Here is a 16534-nt window from a genome sequence, read left to right on the forward strand (position 1 = left end):
TGACACTGAGTCCATCGCCAAGTACTAAGCTACTCTAAGCAGAGGATATTGCTGCTGTATCTCACCTGCCCCATATAGGCGGGAACTTGCGGCGGGGGCTCCACCATATACGCGGGTTGCGCCTGGTACGCCGTGGCTCCGTAGTGGCCGTAGGTGCCATACTGCCTCGCCGTATGCACCCCCACCATTCACTAACACCTAAGTACTAAGGTACACAGCTACTCTAAGCAGAGCATATTGCCGCAGTATCTCACCTGCCCCATATAGGCGGGGACTTGCGGCGGGGGCTCCACCATATACGCGGGCTGCGCCTGGTAGGCCGTGGCTCCGTAGTGGCCGTAGGTGCCGTAGTGTCCCGCGCCCCCCGCCCCGCCATATGTCCCACCTCCGCTCACTGAGACAGAGTCCATCACCTAGAAACAAATTAAACACGATTTTTTTTACATTGTAATACTATTTACATAAGAATGGAACTTATGGACTTAGGGACTACACATCAAACAGAGAACGGGCAGCAGCGCTCTCTAAAAATATCAATCTTTTAAACTGCGATCTCCAACCCGCCTGCCAAGCGTGGGGATTATGGCAAATTCCTCCACTATAGTGGAGGAGGCTCATAGTCCAGCAGTGGGCTGTAAAGGGCTGTTGATGATGATGATGATGATGAAGAATGGAAAAACGCGTAATAACGCAGTTATGCAACATCATTTCCGTTTAGGCGAAGGATTAAACGTAAATACTCCCCCTTACTAATAAAAAGTTACACAGTTGTTGATCATTGTTTTAAAATGACATTTCCATACTAAACGTCACTTTAAAACACTGATCAACGAGCGTGTAAGTTTTATTAGTAAGGGGGTTAGTATTTAACAGTTTTATTGCCGCGTGAGTTATGTACGCACACAAGGGTGTTACAAAGTAATTTAATTCCTCTGTCAAATCCTAAGTCATGGCACAGAATAAGTAATAGTACAGGTACAGAAGGATTACTCCGCAAGACGATTTAAATAAATGCGAGTCTTGCTACGACGCGATACGGTGGAATTCAGCTCGCACAGCACTACGTACCTACAATTTTATTCACCTACAAGTTTTGTCTCTTTCTATCGCGTGCCTCTGAACTCTTCTTACGCTGTTAGGGTTGCTGTCTAGTGAAAAAATAATTAATCTACTTATATGTCATGAGGTACGTATGTAGGTTTACGTACGTATGTACGTATGTAGTGTAACGCATTCATTATGTAAAACCTTGGGAGAGGCCTTTGTCCAGCAGTGGACATCATTTGGCTGAAACGAACGAACGCATTCTGAGCAGTAGTCATGGTAGGTTAGGTTCCTATACTATCCTAAGAACTATTGATTACCTACATGGCCAACATACCTTTCAGCATCTTTGGGAATCGAAAAAAAAGATAAATAAAATCCGGTAGATTTCTTTTCGAATTTAAACACCCGAACGCCGCACAATATTTCTTTCTCTTTATGTCCATTTTTAAATAATACTTCGATCGTAGAATTAGGTACTACAACCACAGCTACAACTCACGCCACAGCGTCCTGACAGGCGCGCGCGTGACACTCGACTGATATAATACCCGCCGGCGGGGCGCTTCGCTGTAGGTAATTATCGGATGTACCGCGCGGAGTGAGCCAGGCCTGGTCATGGTCTACTCACATGAGGGTACTTCTGTGATGGTGCCATGGTCAGGTGTCCCATGTGGTTATAGTGGGCCGCTGGTGACGACACATACTGCCCGTAGTCGGGATCGACGCCTCCGCCTACCACCGGGTATTCGCTCGCCTGGAAGAGAAACATGATAATTATAATTAAGAAGACAGATGATGATGATGATACAGCGTTGAAAAATTAGTAAGTTAAACTCGACTTCATGAATTCAAATTCCTTCTGTCTGAATATGAAGGCCTTACAGAGCACTTATACATACATACCTAAATACAGCTTGCCCTACGTGATAACATAAATCGGCTTTGTACTACTAGCTGTTGTGCACTACTCTTTCCTTAGATTTTGATCGTGTAAAAAACTCGAAACTGCACGGTTTTGACTCCCGGACGTAAGTTCACGCCCAATGTCTGTCCATAAAGTACAAAGCAAGCTATTCATTGAGTCGAAGGCGTATCAAGTCTGAATCTTAGTATCTTTCGTGACATAAAAAGACAATAAGTACTAAACTCATGACCTCAATTTCATACACGATCTCTACATTTCTTCTTCCTCTAATTCTCATCTCTTCTCACTATATGGTATAGATTAAGATAAATAACTTACTGCCCATAGTCTGTAGGTGCGTGATTTGCAGCCACAAGGAAACAATTTCATTATAACTATAACTTTCATTAGCAGTAACTTCAAGAACAACTAATGCAATGAAATGTTTGCTACTATACGTTGGAATGTAAACACGACCATTTATTAACTTCAGGGTTATCAATATTACAAATATTATGTTGATATGTAACATTGTTTCTGTTGTAAGCCATTAAAAATAACAAAATGTTATAACTTTACAACATACGCTAAGAAGGAATTCAATGTTCATTACTTGGAAAAAAATCATCGATAAGTATGTATAATAAAAGGAAATAGGAAATCGATAGCTTTTGAAATGAAAATGCGACCCCTTTACCTATGTATGTACAGACATGTCTGTATGTATATGTTACGGCTAAAGATAGGTGTGAACATAAACTTAAGATTAGCCGGCTAAACTTAAGTTTAGCTTCGAGAAGCAGCTAAAGTTCGATAACATGTTAGTTTGCGTCATGATATTCCATCTTTAGCCGGCTAATGTGCACATTAGCCAAAACGATACGGCTAAAAATGTATTCGATGGGCGCGCCAGGCCGGCGGAGGGCTTGAGGGGGCGGTGGGGAGACAACGAATAGCTCCATAATTATTTAACAATTGTGACTAGACATTTTTTTAAGTAATTAACACTGAAGAAGTTTATTTTGTTTTATTTTGTAATTTTAAATACCTACCTACAGAAGATTCTGTAATGACCAAATGGTTCCTTATTATTTTACCTAGATATTGTTTTAAGTAATTAATATTTTCTTATTGTAATAATTGTAATTTTGAATACCTACATAGGTACATAAAAGTATGTGTAATGAAAGTGATTATTTTTTAATAAAGTTTTCGTGTCAAAATAGTAAACATTATTACATTGTTTCCTTTTCCATTTCCTTCTACATTTTTAGCCAAGGGCCTGCGGTTACACTTAAGTTTAGCCGGCTAAAGATAGAAGAAACTAACATTTACACCTCGTCGAAGATAAACTTAAGTTTAGCCGGCTAATCTTAAGTTTATGTTCACATCTATCTTTAGCCGTAACATATACATTTTAATAATAATTAATAATAATTTAATGAAAAATAAGTCTACTGATTCCGACATTGTGCTCAATCTTGTATAATCAATTGAAGGAATCAAAATGTCAGCCCACGATTGCCAAGTAGGAGTGTGATTGTATGTCGCCTCCTTTAGAAATGCCATTCCTGATCAAGACAATCTAGGAATTCCACAAACGGCCCAACTGATGCGCAGTATACATTCCATTCAGTCTGTGCCGCTATCTGGATTGTAATAATCTAACAGAGGAACCATTTATCGGAATTATCAGTTAGGTCAGTATTACACTTGCATAAACTTACAATCTGACCGTTATCAGTATTGCTAAACAATAGGTTGAGCAATTGGAAATCTTGCGGACACTTTGGGACCTTTGTCACAATGTTCTGTTGAACTTAGGAAAAGTGATCCATTAGGGGAGGGTCACTTAACTTCCACGGAAAAGTTTCCTTTTGTTGCCAAATCGGGCAACTTTGGAAAGTTACAGCTAAGCTGATAATGATATTTACCGCTCGAAAAACGCGGAACTCGGGTGTAAGTTGACGACGTAATAGGCAGGGTTCAACACAAAAAAGTACCCTGACGAGAGACTATTAACTTTTATTAAATTACGGTGTTGATTTACATTGAACAATGAAACACAGAATCTTACCCCCTTACTAATAAAACTTACACGCTCGTTGATCAGTGTTTTAAAGTGACGTTTAGTATGGAAATGTCATTTTAAAACAGTGTTCAACAACTGTGTAACTTTTTATTAGTAAGGGGGTAAGTCTGTAATTTGAATATCACTCAAGTATCAACAGCAATGTTATCTTCAAATCTTCTTGCAATCTTCTGGTGCAGGACCGGTCTTTGTGGAAATCCTCGCTATCCCGCAGTGGACCTCTTTCTATTGAAATAGGTAAAAGAAGATGGTTTGACGTAAGCTAGGCAGCAGTGTTGCCACCTTGACTCAACTTGTCTAAAATTACTTAGTGAAATGAAAATCTAATGATTTATTTAGAAGCAAATATCCCTAAATCTGGTGAAATTTCAGACCAAAACTAGTGTTTTTTTTCTGTAAGGTGGCAACACTGAAGTGTTGAAGATCCAACATGAATGAGGGGATTCTATTGGCGATGGTTTGTACTTTTCTTCCTCTCTTTCTTTCCTACCTGCATAGCTAGATGGTGTTGGTGGGCCAGCGCCGCCGACAGCTCGGCGTCCTCGGTGGAGGCGTCCGACCGCGACACGGGACTGTGCTGCGACCCGTAGGCGCCCTCCACCGGCCCGTTGCTAGAAATAAAGAAATTATACTTTTAGAAGGCATATTCTTTAGCATCCATAACCTTATTTAGTAGAACACATAGGCGATGGACAACGGCACATCCAGTTGAACTATGTGGCGCCTTGTGAAAGAGGAAACATTTGTTCTTTTGTAACGAACAAACTCTAAAATTACTCGAACGATGTCAAAAATTATTTCACCATTAGATAGAATGCTATTCATAAGTGAATCCTTAAGTAATATAGGTTATAGTAGGCCGAAATCCACGCGGGCGAACCCGAGAAAAAGCTTTTTAAGACGAAAAGATTTAGATGAAATTAAGATATTTGAACTCCACTCAAATCGGGGGCGTCGGTCGTATTTATTATTCAGTTCAACTGTTACACTTGACCTGCCGAGGTCGTGCATTGACATCTAAATTAATTTGTATTTGTTTACAGAGCAATAAGGTCGAAGGTTTACCATGGAGCTGGGCGTGACCCAGAATAAACGACTACAAAGATCATTCGCGTAAGGATTTGGGATCGTAGATCCTGTGGCTATGTAGGATTTGGAACGGCTTTGCATTAGGCGCCTAAACAGCGTGAAATCGCTGTATCCACTTAAAGACACACGCGTAGGCGACGCTGCTTAGTCGCATACGTGTCGCTTAAGGCACGTTTTAAGCGACAGCGCACACTGTGCGACAAATCGCGACGACTAGCTAATAATATGAAATGACGCGCGCACACGTTTTGCGGCCGCGTCTGACGCCGCGATTTGTCACCCAATGTGCGCTGTCGCTAAAGGTTTAGAAGCTAAAGTCATATTACTTCTGTGGACGTTACGAGAGCATGTCATACCTACGATATTTTTAGATTATTCTAGCTAAAACTACAAAAACAAACTAAGTCTATAGGGATTAATTTACAGAATATTCTCATGCCTAGTTTTAGTCCAACGCGCCCCAAACGGCCGTCAAGTAAATAAGGATAACCACAAGAGATCTCATTTAAGCCAAGCGTATTTTTGTACTGTTTCAACTACGGAGGTTTTTACGGCTTGTTACGGATTCTGTACACATTTTCATGTTCATGACAAAACAGACAGGAGTTTTGTACATGATATGATACTCTCTACTTAGAAAAAAATAAAACGATCTGGTAAAGATCGCGGAAAGAACCTGGATGCGGGAAGCGCACAGGGCCGTACATTATGGAAATCCAGAGGCATTTGTCCAGCAGTGGACGTCTTTTGACTGAAACGAACGAACGAAGTAAAAATTAATATTGTGGCATTATAGGTAGTCACTTCAATTTAATTTTAGTCTTAAAGATGACGAGTTCATTAATTAACTTCATTAACTGTTTAAAATTTAACTGCTTTGAGCAGTCAAATCTATTTGCAAACTGATCTATTTTCACGCAAATCCTCGTCCACGGCAACTGCTTATGAATGGATAAGTAGGCACGGTCATTACTCGATACTACAGGCAAAACATAAGTGAGAGTACTATGAAACCTCACTATGAGCCGGATCGATTGCAGGCTGAATACCAAATCCATTGCCGGTTTAATGCGGGGCTCGGCTTTAGCAAAACGGAGAATGGGAAATGGAAAATTAATTATGCGAAGTAACCTAAAATTATTGAAATGCAAATGACCTAATTAATTTTTATGAAAGGCGATTCTTTTTGAGGCTGCGGTTGAGCTCAATTTTACCTGATGGTAAATTAAGATGGAATCTAAGATGGACCACAATGTTCATCGCCGGATTCTTAAAATAATCTATTTTATAGGCAATCCACGTCAAGATTTTCAGCAAATAGTTTAGTTTTTAGTTTGTTATTTTGTTGTGTACTTGCATCGAATAAATACTTTTTCTTTCTTTCTTTCAAATCGCTTCATTCAAACTTTGTATCGGTCTACAACAGTTTATGAAACTAAAATGCAATTCTTAAGCATCAGATTTTCAAATAACTTTTTTAAATTAAAAGACAATTCATTAGCTATTCTCGTAGTGCTAACAGAGGATTTTTAAAATGGCTTTGTCTAAACTGTATTAATTTCTAATACCGCCATCGAGTGAATTAATAATGTTCTCGGTACAAATGCACGTTCAAACCGTGCATGAAACTGTGATATTTATTCCATTATCATCTCTATCTCGTCTTGACAAAGTTTAGTTTTGTGTGGAAAGGTGTATTTTGAAATTCCTAGGTCGATCTAATATCAACATACGACGGTAATGATCCAATAGGGATGTTTCGTGGGAAAAAAGCAAGAGTTTTAATTAGTCCGTCAGTTAGCTTATCAAAAACTACTCGACACGTATTTTTCACTTTTTAAAACTAATGAAATGTAAAGAGATAAACCGTGCCAAAGTTCTAAAGAAAAGGCCCGTGACGTCAGTGAGTGCGTAAAAGTGCAGCACTTTTTGACGTCGCGCGGAACTCAAACGCACTATAACTTTGTAATTATTTGTTTGATTGACAATTAAAAATATACGTGTCCAATATTTTTTTATATTAAAATTGACAAACTAAAAATTATTTTTTAGGAAACTAGCCTATTTTCTTTATAAACCACGTCTAGGTCCCCATAACAGCATAATTGACACAGCGCGGCACACATTCGATTTAAAAATATAGCAGTCGATAAGTCAAATCGATATCGGTAATTTATTGGTTTAATGTCCATTCGCGGTTTATTTTTCCGAGGACGTTGACTCTAGGGTTGAACGGCTGGAATGTTTGTGCGCTGAATTTTAATCGTTGTCTGGGCAAATACTTAGTTTCGTTTATACTTTGATCGATACAGAACAAATACCTCACCAAAATAATATTTAGCGGGAGAGTTTCTATTTGGAATACATACAAGTAAGAGTCATTGAACCATTAAAACCGATTGACAAGCGAATCTTATGTAGTTATAACCATATAGGTACTACTGGTGGGGACTGTAGCAACCCTACAATGATGTCAAGTCATTGCTTTCATCAAGAACTTGTCACACTGGATGCGGTCTGCGGTCAGGTCAAAATAAGTGCAGCCTGCATGTATGATTACTCTGATCTTACCGCAGACCGCATCCAGTATGACAAATCCTTCATCCATCGTGTGAATAACAACTGACGTCACAAATCTGACAACAAGTCTATAAAACCTAACGTCGCTAAAACTATCCAAAACCGATTTTCTATACGAGGCCAACTCGAATAGAAATAATAAATTCATTTTCTAATCAAAAAGCCTTTGTTCTTTGCGAACAAGGGGTCTGAATCGCAACAAAGGACGTTACGACAAAAGACCACACACGTATACATATTATGTACATCATTGTCTATCTATCGGACGATACATTTTCGATTTAGTCTACCAAAGACTACCAAATTGTAACTTACGAATTTTGTTAGGCAATCGCTAAGTGTGGTGTGTGGTACAACATCATCACACTAGAAATAGGAGACTTACCGATTGATAAAAACATGAATTATCTTTATGGTATTCGAACGATACTCAAAGGTCTTATAACTTTTGTTTTCGCAACATTTTCGATTTACTTCCAGACTCGCGAACCTATTCCGCCAAGCGATTTGGATCTATCCGTTTAGCTCCTTCATCGCAGTTTATCTCACAATAATCCTAAGCTTTTCAACACTTTAATCTTTCCTCGGGACAGCTCAGCGTTTACTGGTTAGGTTTATTGGTGTTAAAACTGTAGATCCTGGGTACACAGAAGTTGAAGTGATGCGAATGAAGTACGAAGAAATGGGATACCCGTGGCCGTATTACCTTAAGAAGACCGTACGGACGATGGCATAGTATCTAATTGAACACTATGAAGAAATAATGATAGGATTGATAGCTTAGGTGCTATTTTTCAAACGAAAATGTATAGCAAAAATGCAGCCTGATGTGCTGTCGACTGACAAATAAAACAGATGGACATGCACGTAAAAAATGCTTTGTTAGACTTGTTCGTATTTGGGTATTGGGTGACCTATGTGAATATTTTGAACGAGGGATTTCAAAAAATAGGAAAAATATTCCTCTGCATATAACTTTTAATTAACTAGGCTTGTGTAGAGATAGAAGGATATAGTACCTAAATACGGGCTAAAATTAAATAAATGTATACGGGCTGTTAAGCAGTCTCTTGGTAATTAATTTATTGAAGCGATCGAAAGTATAAATTGAAAGTGATTTCCATCAAAAGTGCGTTTTGTTTTATCTATAAACATCCGTGTCTAAATGTGCAAGTTCCTATCGTCTACCTCCGAATAAAACTTATGCACACCACTGAATATAACCATTCTCATCTACGGAGTAACATATTCAAACCCCGTAATTTGCACAGTTTTGTCGCAAATGTAACTGTGAAACAGGAATGGAAACCCGGCAATAAAGTACAGGTCATCTCGGGGGAAATTAAAGTGTCTTCGACGTAATAAAATCAATCCGTAACGGTGCCAACTCGTGTGGAGGCCTGCTCCTGCAAAATGGACCCCAGGTTCGGTGGGACAATCAGGATTCTTGTTTTTCTTCTTTCAATTCGTGTTTGAAGAGATAACACGGTAGTCGAGAGATTGAAATGAACTTTCCTATTACTAGTAGTGCTTTTGGTACTATAGATGACCCACGCTGAACTGTCCCACCAAACTCAATGATAGGGGGGCGCTACCATCGTTCAACTATATGGTTTCCAACATGGCAAAAATCGGAACCAGTGATTCGGTATTGACGGTGGCGCCCCGCTGTCAATGTCATGGATAGGACAGTTTAGTATTATGGAACTATAATTTTATTGATTCCACGGTGCAGTTTTTGGGATTAGGAAGTAGCATTTGAGCAGCATTAAGTCGCTTGAGACATTTTCTCTTGAACCTCAACATCTTTTAATAAGAAAGCACTTTGGGTCGCTGAGCCAGACATACTGGAAAATATAACCCTCGTACGACAGTCGGGTAAAAATAAGCTAAGATGTCAACACAATAAAATCATAAACACGGTCTAGGGTCACTGCGCTGAGAAACCGATTATGATCTCAAAGCATTAAGGGTCTCATTTTATTGGGCGATTCTATAGCAACGGATACCATCAATTAATGGAACATTGTCATTATTGTTATCATGAGCGATTACGCTTATCGGTAGTCCCATAAAATCGGCAGCTGCGTCAGTCTTGTAACCCATTAAGTTGTTGATTCGCTATATTTAGCACTCACGCTAAATGATTGAGCTAATTGTTGTCATCAGTGGGAAACAAGTGGACTACTCTTGACGCATTTGCTAAAAATATAACTAAAGATGCTGTAATTCGTTGGAATATGGAAGAAGACTTGGAAACGATTGATGAAGAATCGAGTGTTATTTGACTAAAATCAATATTTAGAAGAAAAAGAAAAACCATTTCCAATAACCTTTTCCAAAAATCTGAAATTATAGCGAAGGATTATTCCTTTAAAAAATAATAAAATTTTAGATTTTATTATTTTATAGAGTAATTTAAACAAAAGTAAAACTTATTTTAAAAGACAGTTCGAAATGATGGTGTACAAATATTTGGCAGTCTACAAAAACCAAACTGATAACGTAAATTCCAGTCAATTAGCATCACAAAATTTCACGTTAATTTAGATGTAATTAGTGCCACGCGCGGTGACAGCGCTAATGGTACAATAATATCAACGGACTTCCACCTTGATGTACTATGAAGTTTCATTATAAACAGCAGTTAATAGGCTGGGGTTAAAATGAAATTGATTGAATATTCTGACAAAAAATGGATCACAAAAATCTAGTCATTTGAAAGAAAGAATTTTCTTTCTAATAAATGTATTCACATTTATTTGACACACATTTGGTCTCCACTGCAGAAACACGACTCACTCTAATTCATCTGAGGTAAGAGGATTTGGCCTGCCCTCCCAACGGTGGACTGGTTGGGATATCTCAAATTCTGTGACGCAACATCGAAACAATCATTTAATATCTAGGCAATACGTTGCCTAGAATGCTATTGCCATAATCGCAATGATTGCACAAAACAACTATAAAATTGAAATGCTTTTCTGATCATATCATACGTGTTTAGGACGTATGAATTGCAAAATGATCACCGGACAATGATGTGACGTAACGACATACAACACAACACACAACCATAGATTTGTGATGTCCATAACTTTCACCTGTTTTCGAACTTAGTTGAGATCGAGAAAGCTTAAGCTTCATCATCACTTTAGAAGCTTTGTCCAACGCATTACATAACTTCATTGTGGATACTTAAATGGATGCCTTAAGTAAGAGAAAAAATTAGTTGAGATTATAGATCAGTTTTCATCTCACAGCTCATAACTTGATGTACCTACCTATCTATGGACGATGGAACATCACGCCTAAACACTGTGGCTTATACAGTTACGATGTGCTATTTTGCAACGAAAACAAAGTCACTTGTGTAGCAATTGAAATGTCAGGACCTCTATGTGACCGAACGCTGACCCCTCACATACAATCATGCATGCGCACTGACACAATTAACACCACAGACAGACGATTCGGGCTCTCATTGGCTACTGATCCGCGTAAATCCTGACAGTCTGAGCCAGTACGTGCCACTGAATATACTAGTAGTTCTAACTTTTAGGATTTAGTTTTTTAAACACGTATTTGCAGCAGCAGAATTGCGGATTCAAATTTTGAAGATTTTATGGTCATCGTTTCAGGGATCTAATCGAAGACAGGGCAGAATTTAAAAACTCATCAGATCTCTAAAATAAAGTGTGCAATAAAGTGTATTAATTATTATTATTATTATCTCTCTTTTAATTTCCAGAGCACGTCTGTTAGATTTTGAGCTCTTTCGAAAAAAAGATTAAACTAAAGTGGTGGCTAGAGATAAATGACTGTATGTTCTGGCACGAGTGAAGTAGTAATAGACTAACTGATGCATCGTGAATCATTATCTGAACAAAACACAAAACAGGAGTAATGAAAGTCAAATCAAAGCTTGCCAAGCGTAATCTAGAAGCTCACCGGTAACTCGCAACAAGCATTGCTGTCAACTTGCAGTGCATTGCCGTGATTGAGTTTATAGCCGCTAAGCGTTCATTAGGTCCCGTAGTACGCGGAATTAGAGCCCTAGCAAGCGTGGCGAACGGCAGAGCTAATTGTCGGCCTGTGTGTTACCGTGATTTAGGACTTGCTCGGTAATCGCATAGTGTGCGAAATTAAGCTTATAAATACATTTAGGCCTTTTTGAGGTACGAGTGTAGCATTCCTTGAGTTATCCTCATAATGAGGTAGTTTATGGACACTAGAGTCCGTATTATAAGCAAAAACTCGACTCTAACCGTTATAAATTCTGTCCTGTGATTGGTATAAATATTTAAAAACCAATCTAAAGCTTCAATCTACACTTGAGATACAATTGAGATCTCAGCGTCTTTCAATACGAATCTAAGACTTGAACATCGTTAAACCTGAAATCTTTGACATCATGCATTTCGTTAGAGATGATGGAAAACATACACTAGTAACTTTTGCTTAGTACTTTTTTCCGCATGCGTGCCGAAATCCGCATCACAGTAAAAGGGCACTTAGTCAATATCTTTCTAACTGGCGATTTCATATTCAATACGTAATGGGGTACCGAGCTAGCTGCCTGTGGGGACCGCTGAGTGACTGCCGTCGGAATGCCGGGCGGCTAGATGCCTTGAGGAAAAAATGTACAGTGGCAAATTGCGGTGATGCATAATTGTGTCAAGACTCGAGAGACTCGCTGTGCATTCGGAAATATGCACTATGATAGAATGTAGTATTTAGCTATTTATATTTTGCTGCAACTTTGTAGTTTGGACGGGAGAAAACAGTCTGCTAGTCAGTCGTCTAATCAAAAAAGACCTCATATTTATATGGGATCTGGTCTAGTAGATGGGTCACGCTACTTACATAAGACGCCTCCAGATTTTAAGTTACATAACACTTTTATAAAACATACAGAAACATTATCATTACCAACTGATTTCTGTGAATCTTGCTCTCAATTACCATACATGGTCAAATGCTAGACATTAATATGTACGTAGATAGAAACGATCATTACAATACAGCAGGTAAGGCAATAATTTGCATATGGCACAATCAAGTCACTCCGCTTGCCAAATGTGCCTCCCTGATTACAGATGCGGAGCATGTTCCAGCACAAGCTAGAGCGCCCGGAATAAATACTTTTAATACAAATGTCACAATAACGGCTCTCAGGGGACCTTTTTCGATACACAACTAAATGCCCGTAAATCCGCTCTGGATATTCATGTAAAATGTAACGTGGCATAAATCAGAGGTTTTTTACAAATAAAACCCGGCTGCATCCTGCAAGATGCATTCCATTGTGATGATACGATGTTTGGCGACGTTTATGGCCCATTCTAAAGTCTTAATTACATGTTTATGATAAATTCTCGCTAAACAGTGACTAAAACACGGCCACAAGTCACGGAAAGTGCATTTTGTGAAAGGTAAAAGGTGACTTCTGTTGCGGCGTTGCCTGCATGCAGCGATAAACTTTGTTTAAGTATGTTATTACTGGTCAGAACTTCCACATTTGTGTTTTCTAAAACCGCGATAACTTTCTTTAGTCAAGCAAGTCTTATTTCTAAAATCATCAGTAGTTGACCAATTGTAAGTCGTCTAGCAGAGTATTTGTGCTCAAGCCCAACTTTTAACTGTAAGGATTATTATGAACTGTGCATTCTACATAATATCTGTACCCCTATTACGAAAAACTTTCGAGTGAGTGAAATATTCTCGTAGTTTGCCCTCTCTACTGTACGCAGTAGGATATAACTAACTGGTCCTGGTTAACTGGACAACTGATTGGAAAACGGTCTCCACACGTCCGAAGTAGCGGGCTCAGCTAGTTAATACAATAAACTGGAAACCTATGTAGGTGCTACATCCATTTCCTCCTGCCGGCCACGTTTCCGACATACAGCTGATAGGAAACCATGCCAATTTAATGCATACAAGCATTTTGCGGCGGTTCCGCGCTCTCTGGTTTTGATTGGTCTGAGTACCCTTAAGAACTGTGAGTGGCGGCCATAAAAAGTAGCCTGAAATTCTGCCCCACAATAAAAAATCATCAGGGTTTTTATGAAGGTTTAAATTGGCGGGACTGAACATTATTACCAATGAGTGTGTGTATTTCACCACTTTGATAGATAAGAATTAGATTATTGTTTATACACTATGCGATAGTCAGCTTGTAGACAAGTGACTTCATCAGATCCTGAAGGTGGAATCGTTTTATTATTTCTCCCAACTATACAATTAAAGTTTTCCTTCGATCTCCAAAAAGATAAAACAGAATTTTCAAGATACAAGTTTTAATCTTCGCTTCGTTAATTCGAAAGCTTGTCTAAATAAAATAGTTTGCAATATTGGATCTCAAGAATTCCAGCTTTGTAAATACTCTTACAACAAATGCTTACTTTACTGAAAATTCCTGTATATTTTACGTAAATTGGAAGGTCACTTCTTAGAATCTCGACTGAGTTACAAAATTAAGATAAAGCTATTGTTTAGCCTGTGTGTCCTTCGATAATTTGATTGCTACAATAGGTATGACTGGAACTAAAAAAATGGTCCAATAGTTCGCAAACGACCTCCTCTACATAGGAATTTGATATGACGGGTCTAGTTCCAATCACCCTGTAGAATCTATACGGTACCTATAGATATGGATTTGGCGTACAATAATAATAAGATTAGTCATAATACCTATATCCATATCCATTGTTAGGGAATGGTTGTGTTACATGCGATTGATAAGGCACGCGCGTCTTGCTCAGGTGTGCAGATGTGGATTCAGTTATTCCAAAGGTTAAAGAATTTCTTCTTCTTCGAGTCTAGGTTATTAATGAGATCAAAATCTTTCTTGATGAATCGTCATTAGCTTGAGATACATATATATAAAGTAAGACTGTGTTGCCTAGCTTCAGAAGTACTGAATCATAATTCTTTATTTCTATGCTCGAGTTACATCGTTAGAAAGTGATATCACAGCCTCACAGGTTACCCAAGTCATCTTACAAAAGGCTAATGAAGGTTTAATAGAACTCTTGCGATTCTTGGGTATGCGATGGCTGGCAGTAACATGATCCTCAGTTGATAGCATGAATACTTGCCACTCTTGCCAGGTATATGTGCGCTAGGATCATTAAATGATGGAAGTAATTAAATTAATGTAGGTATGACTATGACAGTGTGGTTACAATACTTTCTTGTAGATACTGTTCTAGTCACATAAAATCAATGGATTTTACGAAAACTTACTGCTCTTTTTAACTGAACATTATTCTTCAGTGAATTCACACCGAATGTTCGGTACCCAGTGAATGTCACGTCACACTCACATTGAACCTGTTCACGACAAAAATACAACTGTAAAACGACACCTAGCAAGAACATCTCATTTTTGCTAAACCAAACCAAGATATTATTGTCGAAACTTGAGAACGGGGATAAAGGGGTTCGAGGCGCCGAGATTTGTGTATTGACGCCTATTGTAAATTACGAAACTGTCCGAACCCAGTCCGAGGAAGACTCTATAAATCAGATAGATCAGTAAGCGCAGTGATATCAATCGACTCGAGTCGATTGTTATTCGAATGCTTTCGATTTTCAATGCTTTTACTCCTGAAAAATTTTAATGCTTTTGCTTATCTTCTGGCAAAAAGGCATACCCTAAAAGCTTTTATCAATCACGAAAATACTGCTCAAGTAATTAAATTCAGGCTTCGACTTTCAGTTGCTTTTGTGAAAGAGGAACCTTTTAATTTCAATGATAAAAACATTCATGTATATCATTACCTAACTAAAACTAAACCAGCTTTATTTTTTGACTAAATTAAGCAACTTTCTTCTTGCAGAAGACAAATAATTAAATGCTACCCGAACACTGAATATTCAAATTCTGAATTTCCATAGGAGGCGAGTATCCATTGTTCTATCGATTCCCCATTCAATCAGGGATCGATTCTGTCTCGATTCGATACTGGAACTTGGCGCCTTGGATGCAGGCACTCGCACGTACAACTCGGCCTAAATCGAGTCATTGTAGTCGGCAACAATATCGACTACAAACTTGTCGATAAATACGATAGGTTGGAAGTTGGAACTTGTCATATAATCAATAATTCATGAGATACTACGGCACATCAGGGTAAATACTGTGGCATCTTATAGTTAAATAGTTATAATAGTTGCGATATTGCAGAAAGAGGTCTGATTTAGTGGCTACTGTGCATAAGTACAAGTCTGACAGTCCGTAGTAACACTGACAATGGGTACTAATTCACAGATTATGAGTTCTTTCCACAGGGACATTTCGTTTTTATAGGTAATGTTTTTGATGGATCCCGTTTAGTAGAAATACGTGTTTTAATAATAATATTCTGTGGTTGTGTCTTTAAATAAATAAATTCACACGAATATCCCGTTTGCAATGTCCCGCAAAAACCGATATTTCAAACACACTCGTATTCACACGACAGTCCAGTTTTGCGGGATCCTGCATTACTGGATCCCTCAAAACTGGATTCCTGTGGAAAAGGGCCTTTACAGGAACAAAAGACTTTAAAAGATTACGCCATTTCCAAAATGGCCAGATCGTGGAAGTATTGATCAGTCTCCCAACACCAGCAACATAAAATAACAAAATGAAGCACCACTATTCTCATTACTTATTTACGGAGCCAGAATGCATCGTAAGCTGAGGTTGTAGATTTCAAAAATCATACCGCTGCAATGTGGGAACGACATTTGCATTAGTTTGAATGCAGTATGAAACTGCAGTGGTCGGTTAATTTACTTGAATTTTAGACCAATAGTGGTAGAAATGTACA

The 16534-nt window shown here is 38.5% G+C and overlaps 1 protein-coding gene across 1 annotated transcript in view; it reads right to left on the bottom strand.

The window, feature by feature from the left end:
* Nucleotides 1-29: 29 nt before the first annotated feature.
* The window catches only part of LOC135084086 (uncharacterized), a 50171-nt gene continuing 33666 nt past the window's right edge, over nucleotides 30-16534 (bottom strand). The window contains exons 3-6 of the mRNA XM_063978829.1: nucleotides 4534-4654; nucleotides 1676-1801; nucleotides 255-413; nucleotides 30-161 (exon numbers count right to left, since the gene is read on the bottom strand). Of these exons, the coding sequence (XP_063834899.1) occupies nucleotides 30-161; nucleotides 255-413; nucleotides 1676-1801; nucleotides 4534-4654 (538 nt within the window). The remainder of the gene's footprint in view (nucleotides 162-254; nucleotides 414-1675; nucleotides 1802-4533; nucleotides 4655-16534) is intronic.

This window comes from Ostrinia nubilalis, chromosome 25, assembly GCF_963855985.1.
Source record: "Ostrinia nubilalis chromosome 25, ilOstNubi1.1, whole genome shotgun sequence".
NCBI lineage: Eukaryota > Metazoa > Arthropoda > Insecta > Lepidoptera > Crambidae > Ostrinia > Ostrinia nubilalis.